The sequence below is a fragment of the Orycteropus afer genome, unplaced genomic scaffold (assembly GCF_000298275.1).
Source record: "Orycteropus afer afer isolate SDZICR_OR568_19922 unplaced genomic scaffold, OryAfe1.0 scaffold00468, whole genome shotgun sequence".
NCBI lineage: Eukaryota > Metazoa > Chordata > Mammalia > Tubulidentata > Orycteropodidae > Orycteropus > Orycteropus afer.
In genome coordinates, this window is record NW_006922055.1 from 2,118,972 (window position 1) to 2,128,557 (window position 9,586).

At 38.8% G+C, this 9,586-nt stretch overlaps 1 protein-coding gene across 1 annotated transcript in view; it reads right to left on the reverse strand.

Moving 5' to 3' along the window:
* Nucleotides 1-3,985: 3,985 nt before the first annotated feature.
* The window catches only part of TIMP1 (TIMP metallopeptidase inhibitor 1), a 25,386-nt gene continuing 19,785 nt past the window's right edge, over nucleotides 3,986-9,586 (reverse strand). Inside the window, 4 exon segments of the mRNA XM_042782784.1 lie at nucleotides 3,986-4,125; nucleotides 4,128-4,196; nucleotides 4,199-4,399; nucleotides 4,402-4,582. Coding sequence (XP_042638718.1) covers nucleotides 3,986-4,125; nucleotides 4,128-4,196; nucleotides 4,199-4,399; nucleotides 4,402-4,582 — 591 coding nt within the window.

Genomic DNA, 9,586 nt, shown 5'->3' on the forward strand with positions numbered 1-9,586 from the left:
TGTGTGTGTGTGTGTGTGTGTGTACAAATCACATGCCATTTCAACATCTTGACAGAAACTCAATGTCCCCTAGGCAATGACTACCTCTTTTCCTCTCTCTCTTGCCCCTAGTAATGGGAAGTAAACTTTTATCTCTATACATATGCCTATTCTAGACTTTTCATATACATGTGATCATACAATATTTGTTATTTTGTGGTTGACTTATGGATAAGTCACATGTTAAAAACTTTCTTTGGTTATTGGATTTTCCCTCAAGTTTGTTGAAGCTTGTAAGGCTCAAACTTTAAACAAAATTTGTAAATTAATCATAATTCATTAATTTACATTTAGATGTCAGTACTGCATTTGACCTTCAAGAGGGTAAGTAGCTTTGGGCAGTATTTATGAATGGATCAGTTACTTGCACCAAAACCTCCCCCCCAAAAAACAAACAATTGCTGCCAAGTTGATTCAGACACATGGTGGCCTTGTGTGTATAGAGTAGATCTTCACTCTATAAGGTTTTCAAGGCAGTGATCTTTTGGAAGCAGATCACCAGCTCTGCTTCCAAGGTGCCTCTGTGTGTGTTTGACCTGACAACCTATTGCCTAGTTACTGTATGTTTCATCTTGTAAGTCCCCCGGGAACTCATACCCACCTACATATAAGCATTCTATTCCCCAGATACTGTCTGATTTCAGCTGAGGCTATACTTACTTAACGTTTTAAGACAGAGGCCTCCAATACTCCCTCTGGGACCGTATATTCTTGCCCACACCATAGCTATTAAACCTAGTGGAAACTGGGTGGATTACTGTCCCTGCCCTGACCAGATAAGGTACTCCAGTTGCTCTGGCATCCCCAACCTGCTAGGATGATTCTCCTTTCCTTTTCTCCCTGACAGGGAACCATCGTTTCTGCAGTGGTAAGAGTGCTAGCCTTTTTTTATCCTCAGGAAGAGGGTCCTTATCTTTTCTTCCCAGCTGGCACTAAAGCCCCACATTGTTTTACAGAGTTCTCTACTGGGCCTGTTGGGTTGAAAGAAAAATCTTTTTTTTTTTTTTAATTGTTCTTTAGCTTCAAGTTTACAGAGCAGAATTTGTCTTACATTCAAAATTACATGTGCATTTTTTAGTTTGACTCCCCATTTACCATCCTCAGCCCTAACCCAGTCTCCTCCCCTCCCTGCCCAGTAACCCTCCTTCCCGTACCCCTCATATTATGCACTCCTGTGTGTCCTGCATTTCCTCATGGGAATGTTTCTCCTCTTGTGTCCTGTGGTCGATTGCTCCAAAGGATGAATTTCCATAGAGTATGTGGGTGCATCACCCTGGGTTGAGTGGTCTGCATATACATCTTGTTTACTATTGGACTGAGAGCAAGCCCCTGGGAGTGAGTTTTATTCCAGGCCCAGAATGTATCCCAGAACCAGAGTGTTGGGGGTCTCATCAGACTCCATCCGACCAGTAATTCTGGTCATTATTGAGTTTTTGGATTTTGTTCCACTTCTTTCCTCCCACTCTATCCAGGATCTCCAGATTTGATCCTTTCCTGAGTGGTTGGCATTGATAACCAGGCACCATCTAGTTCTTCTGGTCTCAAGGGCCATCGTGTCCTAGGGCTGATTGCTGATTGAAAGGAAAATCTTATCCTCTCTTTCTCCTTTGGATGCAAAAATTTAATATTTAAGTTTAAATAAAACTAATATAGTATGAAGAATACAGGCCATTATTAAGCATAAAAAAGTGATAATAATTACAGTTATTATTATACAGCAATTTTGGGTATAAGAGTTGAAGTTTTTCAGGTTAGTTGGAAAAAGGGATTATTTGATAAATGGTGTTAGAAAGTTGTTTGAGTGTTTTGGGAAAGAACACTTGATCCTTATTTCTCCACATTTTGCATCACACACCTGTTGTCATTAGTTGATTCTGACTCATGTGGACCCCATGTGTTTCAAGGTAGCATTACTCCTTGGGGTTTTCTTGGCTGTTGTCTTAGTGGAAGCCGACCGATAGGACTTTCTTCTGAGGCGCCATTGGGTGAGTTCAAAATGCCAACTTTCAAGTCAAACACTTCCAGGAAGATTAAAGGTAGATGTAACGAATAAAATAGTAGAAAGTTTAAATATAAAACACAATATTTAAGGATTTTCTAAGTATAAATACTATGGGAAATAAAACATCTATATATTTGACTACTTCAAAGCCATAAAGAAAGCAGGATGCTCAGCCTAAAGAAGGCAGAGCTGAAACATTCCAAAGTCTGAAGATGAAAGGGCTCAGCATGTCTCCATCTTTATATTTTTGTTATCTCATTCTTCACTCCAGCATATTTCATAGACAGGTGCTTTGTTTAGTCCATTTTCCTTTTTCTGGGTGTATGCCTTTGTCATTACTGTAATCTGGAACTCAGTGAGCTTTTGCAGTCTGTAGACTACTGTGCTTCTTCAAGTCGAGGAAAATTTCCTCTGATGCAGGCCTAATTATTGTTCCTTTTTCAGTTGCTGGAACACCTACTGCTCACATATAAGATCTCCAGTTCTACCCTACAGTCTCTTTTCTTTTCCTTCATGATTTTCTGTCTTTATCTTTCTTTTTATGCCTCAAAATATTTCTCACACTTTATGTTCCAGGCTACTAATTTGAGTCTCTTCAGTGACCATTCTCTCCTTTTAATTGATCTACTAATTTTTCAGTTTGAAATTCATGTTATTAAGCTCTAGAATGCCTCGATATTTTTATTTTATGATTTATGTGTTCATCTGTCTCCTTTAGTAGTTCTATTTCTATGAATTCGGGCTTTGATTATTCAAACCAATTCTCCTTGCAGGGAGCCCTTAGAAGCTCTGGTGGCACTGCGGTTAAAGCTTTGGGCTATTAACAAAAAGGCTGGTGGTTTGAACCCATCAGCCAATCCACAAGACAAAGATGAGGCAGTCTGCATCTGTAAAGATTTACAGCCTTGGAAACTCTATGGGGAAGTTCTATTCTATCCTACAGGGTCACTATAAGTGGAGTTGACTCAGTGGAAGTAGATTTGGTTTTTGGGTGCCCTTGGCTGGGTAGCTGCATTCCTCACTAGGGTTTAGGATTGGTCACTATGATATTCTTACTGGAGGGACTCCATAGAAGGTAAAAGAAAAGGGTCTCTTACCCTGTGTTGTAGATTGAATTATGAGCCCTCAAAATAAGTATTGAATCCCTGTTTTTTATACCAATATGCATGATTCTGTTTGGAAATATAGTTTTTCTTTTGTGATGTTAATAAGATCATATTGTGTAGTGTGAGTCCTAAACCTAATTTCACATAAGGGGAAGGCATATGCCAAGAAATGCAAAAGATTGCCAGCAGAAACCAGAAACTAACCAGAAACCAGAAATTAAAGATGTGACTTCTTTAATAAGATTTTTAATAAGATCAGGATCTTTAATAAGATCCTGATTTGTACTTTTAACCCACAGAACTGTGAGAAAATAAATTTTTATTATTTAAGGCCATCTACTTGTGGTATCTCTGTTATTGAAGTAATAGGTAACTAAGACAGGGTTTCTGGTTTCAGTTTGTGTTTTCAGTGTCCTGGAGCACACTGAGGAACTTTCTGTGGTCTCTGATCTCAGGCACAGGAAATACTTAGCTCACCCATTCAAGTTCTGCCTGACTCTTTGAGAGTCAAGGAGTTATGACACTCACAGAGGTCAATGCCAAGCTTTCATTTTTCCTGCAGAATCCTGAAATCCAAGTTCTTTTGATGGTTCTTCTCCCTCTAAACTTCAAGAAATACCTGAGACCTTTTCCACACCCAAGACTCCACAGGTCTCAGTAGCTGTCTAGCTCAGGAGGGATAAATAGAGTGAAGATCTGATTGGCGCAGAAGAGAATCACAAACATGTTTTTTTTTTTTTTTTTTTTTTTGTGGTAGCTCTATATTTCATTGTTTGCAAAAAAAAGATGGGAGTGAGATGTGTACTGGGTAGGCTTAGGCTTCTGCTGGGAATAGGACTCATGCTGTCGGGGGCCTCAGAGACTGCCAGGTGCACAACTTTGGCTCCTGTGGCAGGCAGGCAAGGTGGTGGCTCTGGAAGGCCTTCTCAGAACCTGAGAGAAGCTGGTCTTTACACAGACAATGAATGTTACTCTCCACTTACAGGGGATGGATGAAGAGGGAGACACTGTGTGTTCCTCAGAGCCAGCAGTGTAGGCCTTAGTGAAGCTACGAAGCTGCAAGCGGTAATGTGTAGTTGTCCCTTCTGAAGTTGTACAATGATGAGAAATTCCTTGCTGAGATTTTTGGACCTATGGAACTACCCATAAATGCTTTCCCTGCTAGGGTTGTAGAGAAAGTGGATGTTGGGGACATCCCCCAAGGCATTAAACTCTTTGAATATCTTGATCTCTTAATGCTGGTATAAGGTTTTTGGTGGGCTTTTGTGGACCCTATGAAGTTGGTCCTGATGATGAGGATGTAACTGCAGAAGGCCATCTGTGGGTGGGGTTCAGCACAGGTGTAGGTTCTACTGGGGACAATCAGCCACAGCAGCAGGATGCCAGAGGCCAGGGACAGGAAGGGAGCCACAATAGATTCTGCTCTGATTTCTCTCTAGGCCCCCTGTCTGCAGCAATAGTAGCAGGGCCTAAGCAGTAGGGGGTAAATATCCATGTGAGGGGTGAGGGTGGCAGCAGTGCAGAAACCACAGGCATCCAGGCTTCCTGAATGCATTCATCCACCCACCACCAGGGCAAAGCAACATGTTATGTTATGTATTAGATCACTATGACCCATTACTACCAGAGAGTGAATCAAGAAAAAAGCAAAAAAATAAAAATAAATAAAGACTCCTTATCCTTGAAGACAATGAGGATATAACTTTCATACACTTAGATTGCATTAAACAGAGTGAAGAAAAAAAAACAAGTTAAATTTCTGAATTAAATTAGTGTGAATTTTAAAAAGCTGCCACAAATTTATTGCTGAGATAACATAAGCAAAAGTCCGAGGAAGGGAAGTCCGAGAGAGACTAAAAAGGAATGAACAATGAGGTTGGCAATGACCCCAGGTTTGGCCGTCTATGTGCACATAAGCCTACTAGTTTTAGAGATGTAGTCAGTCAGTAGAGACAGGTCCTCTCCAGTGTCTTCTCCATCACCAGCACATGAAGATTCCAAAACTTGGAATCCGAGACAGTATTTTTCATTTGCTAAATTCTCAAATTTCTGGATGGAATTTAGAAGTAAAAGTGACAGTACATCATTAATGACACAAGTTCATTCTCTACATGTGTGCAAAAACAAAAAAAACAAACTCATTGCCATTGAGTCATTTCTGACTCAGAGCAACCCCCATTGGGTTTCTGAGGCTATAATTTTTTACAGAAGTAGATCGCCCAGTCTTCCTTCTTCTAAGCAGCTGGTGGGTTTGAACCGCTGACCTTCCAGTTAGCAGTCAAGAGCCTTATCCTCTATGCATGCATGCAAGAGATACTTAATAATTGCTTCTTCAGACTAGGCTCTCAGTCAGTCTTGGCTTCCTGAGGTACTGCTTGCATTCTCTTCTCTCTGAGATTTGTCTTAGGAGTTCAAAAAGCACAGAAAAAAATATTCACACATTTCTTCCCTTTCAATAAACCAAATTCTAAATCATATCCACCCTTAGATTAATCCCTTCCTGATTATTTACATTTACCTCTAAACTACTTATAATAATTGCTATCATTTGTTCACACCTACTCAGTTCGACATTTTCCTTTACAGTAGCTTATTAATCTTCATTGCAACTCATCAAAGCAGGCATTATGATCCATATTTCACAGATAATGAAATGCAAGATCCTAGAGGTTAATAAACTTACTGAAGTGGCACTAATCAGTGGCAGAAATTGGATTTGAATCATGTCTGCCTGAATTTAAACTTATTCTTTTCACCAAACACCATGCTAAATCCTTATATAGCGTCTGTATATTTGTTTTGTTCTACTTCCTTATCAGGAATGAAATTCTGTGAGAATACAGACCTTGCTGAATTTTTGCTTTGTTTACTTTAATTTTATTAGACCAAAACCAAATTCAGTGCCATTGAGTTGGATCCAACTCTAGCAACCCCTCCTTGGGTTTCTGAGGTGGTATTAAGAACCTATTTAAATACAGTGTTGGTTTAAGCACATAGTTTATTTTCTAAATATGTTTATACTGTAGGATAACATTAATGATTACAGCAATAATAAAATAATGCAGCTAGTGTTCACTGTTTTCCATGTGCAGTCACAGTGTTAAGATCTTTACACTATGTATATTTCAATTTAATATTCATAATAAAGCTATGCGGTAGATACTGGTAATGTCTCCATTGTGCCATTTTAAAAATAAATTAGAGATGTTATTAACTTGACCAAAATCACCCATATACTCAGGTATGGTGGCCACAATGATGTGCTCAAGTGTAGCAAGGATTGTGAGACTGGCTAGGACTGGGCAGTATTTTGTTTTGTCGTACATAGAGTCACTGTGAGTTGGAGCCCACTCGATGGCTCCTCACAACAACAACAACAACAACAACTCAATTATGGAGCTAGAATTTAAAGTAAACATTATGACTCAAAAATGTATGTTCTTAACCACCCTGTTTGACAGATGGTTTACTGAATATAGTATAAATGCACCAAGGAAAGAGCTCTGGAAGCCCTGTGGTTGAAACATCAGGCTGTTAACCAAAAAAGCTGGCAGTTCAAACCCATTAGCCACTCGATAGAAGAAATATGAAACAGTCAGCTTTAATAAAGATTTACAGCCTTGGAAACCCTATGAGCAATTTCTACTCTGTCCTATAGGGTCACTATGAGTTGGAATTCACTCAATGGCAGTTGAGTTTTTTTTTTGTTTTGTTTTGTTTTCTTTTTTCTTTTGCATTAAGAAATAGGGTGCTAATAAGATCTTAAAAGAGAAGTGGACACAGAAAATGGTGGACTCATGATTTCCTGCCTAGATCACTTTGCTGAAGCACAAGGTTAATGAAATCAGAGTCATTGATTATATCTCTATGTAGAATAATTTATTTTTCTTCATTTTTATTAACCATAATTTCATTTCTGACCTTCAGCCAGGGATCATGTTTCTTTGTTTATTTTATTTTTCAAATTGTGATTCGGGTGACAGTTTACAGAGGAAATTGGTTTTCCATTCAACAATCAGCACACAATAACCATGTTTCTTGACCTTAAGAGGACTTACTGAAGACCAAAGGTGACTAGCTCTGTAATATACCATCCCATATTTTGCCTTGAAACCTTCGCACAGCTGGAGCTTTGCACCTGGTCATCCTCATCCACAGGCTCAGACCTGCCCCTAGACACATCCCTGGGTAATCAACATTTAAGGAACCTCAAGCCAGTAGCTTATGAAACTCAGCATGACCCTCATCTTGCTACAGATTATGTGCTAACTCTATGTCTCTGTTTTAATAATAGTGTTTCTGCTTTGATTTTGTGACCACATAAGCACCTTGTGCTCCAGTTCTATATGAGGGTCCCATTTCCTAACTACCTTCTCTTACCTCTCCTTTCCTCCATTGTATCCTTATTTCCACAAATTTCTATTTAGCCAGTCCAATGCTGGAGGATATGGATAGAACATGACATACAGTGCCTTCTCTGATGGATCATATGCTACAGATAAAGAGATAGTGAAAACAAGTAATCAGACAAACTCATTCATGGTAAATGAGATGGACAATAAGAAAGGATGATATATTTTAGTAGGTCACTCACGGAAAACCCTCTGGAGGAAATGATACACTGAAATACAAAGGAAAGGAAAGACTTATCTATGAGAAGAATAGAGAAAACTTCTTTCTTTGTAGAGCAAACAGGAAAGACATATGCCCTGAAGCACACAAGTGTAAATCATGCCCTAGGGACTGAAAGAAAGCCATTGTGGATGTGTGTAGTTAGCAAGGGTCCAAGTGGCATAATGAAAAGTAGAAGAGGCAGTCAGAAGTCCAGTTATACAGGGTAGCTATCAGAATTGATTTTATGGCAATGATTTTTTTTTTTTTTTTTTTTAAATAGGCCATAATAAGTGAGGAAGATCTTACTCTAAGGAGAGAAGAAAGCCAATGAAACACAGGAGCAACCTGATATAATTTGCATTTTAATATCACCTCTGTTTTGAGAAAACAAAACAAAAAACAAATTGTAAAATTCACTTAGTACTGGAGAACAGCAGGACTTCTGGAATGATTGAGTGAGGACCTCTGTCAATTGATGCTTCCATTAAAACAACAAAAACTCTAGCAAAACTAATGTTTTCAGACATAATATTTGCAACAATTTAACAAGGTTTTATTTTTACAACTACAAAACAACAATAACAATGAAAACTCCAACTGCTGAACTTCAATAAGAAACCCTGGATTTATGGCATTTTAACTTGACCTACTCTCATTCCTCTCTCCCTTGTTCTGCAGTATCCTTGAAAATCTTGTAACCATGGTAGTTGTGAAAAATATGAGCCTTGCAGGTATTGGAAGGAGCAAAACAGGTTTGCAGATTCTCAGAAAGTTTCATCTCCAAAGCATTGTCATCATATGACCTATCTCATGCTGTTTGGTATCATTGAATTGTTTGCAACTCATAAAGACCCTATGTACAATAACATGAAACACTGAGTGGTCCCTCACAGTCATTGCTATGTTTGTGTCCATTGATGCAACCACTGTGCTAATCCATCTTGTTGAAGATCTCCTCTTTTTTGCTGGTCTTCTGCTTTACCAAGTATGTCCTCCTCTAGGTACTGGTTCTTCTGAAAATATGTCCAAATTATGTGACATGAAGTCTCCTATTCTCACTTCTAAGAAGTACTCTGCATGTACTTCTTCCAAGACAGATTTGCTCATTGTACTGGTAACCAAACAAAAAAAAACAAACACACTGCCATTGAGTCAGATCCAACTCATAACAACCCTTCCTTGAGTTTCTGAGGTGGTATCACTATGGAAGTATATTGCCCAAACTTCCTTCTGAGGAGTGGCTTGTGGGTTTGAACTGCCATCCTTCTGGTTTGCAGTCTAATGCCTTAGGCAATAGGCCACCGGAGCTCCTACTGATAGTCTATAGTATATTTAATTTTCTTTCCCAACACCATTATTCAAAGTTATCAATTCTGCTTCCATCTTCCTTATTCAGTTGTCTAGCTTTCACATGCATATGAGGTGACTGAAAATACTATGGCTTCAGTCAGGTACACCTTAGTCCTCAAAATTACATCTTTTTTTTTTTTTTTTTTTTTTCCTATTAGCTCCCTGGAAAAGCCCCATTTATAGTGTATTGCCATTATTTGACCTGATTCAGAGCTGTCTCTGCAGAAAAAGTCCTATCTCTAGGCATTTGCTAAAAAATCATCAGTAATTGCTTAATGTCATAGCTGCCTGAAGATGTCATACTAGGTAGGGGTAATAATAGGAAACCCAATCAACCCACATATAAAATAAATTATATACAATGAGTAAAGAATGCAAAATTGGTACAACATCCAAAAATCAATCAATGTGTTGTTGTTGTTGTTAAGTGCCGTCGAGTCATTTCCGACTCATAGCGACCCCATGCACAGCAGAA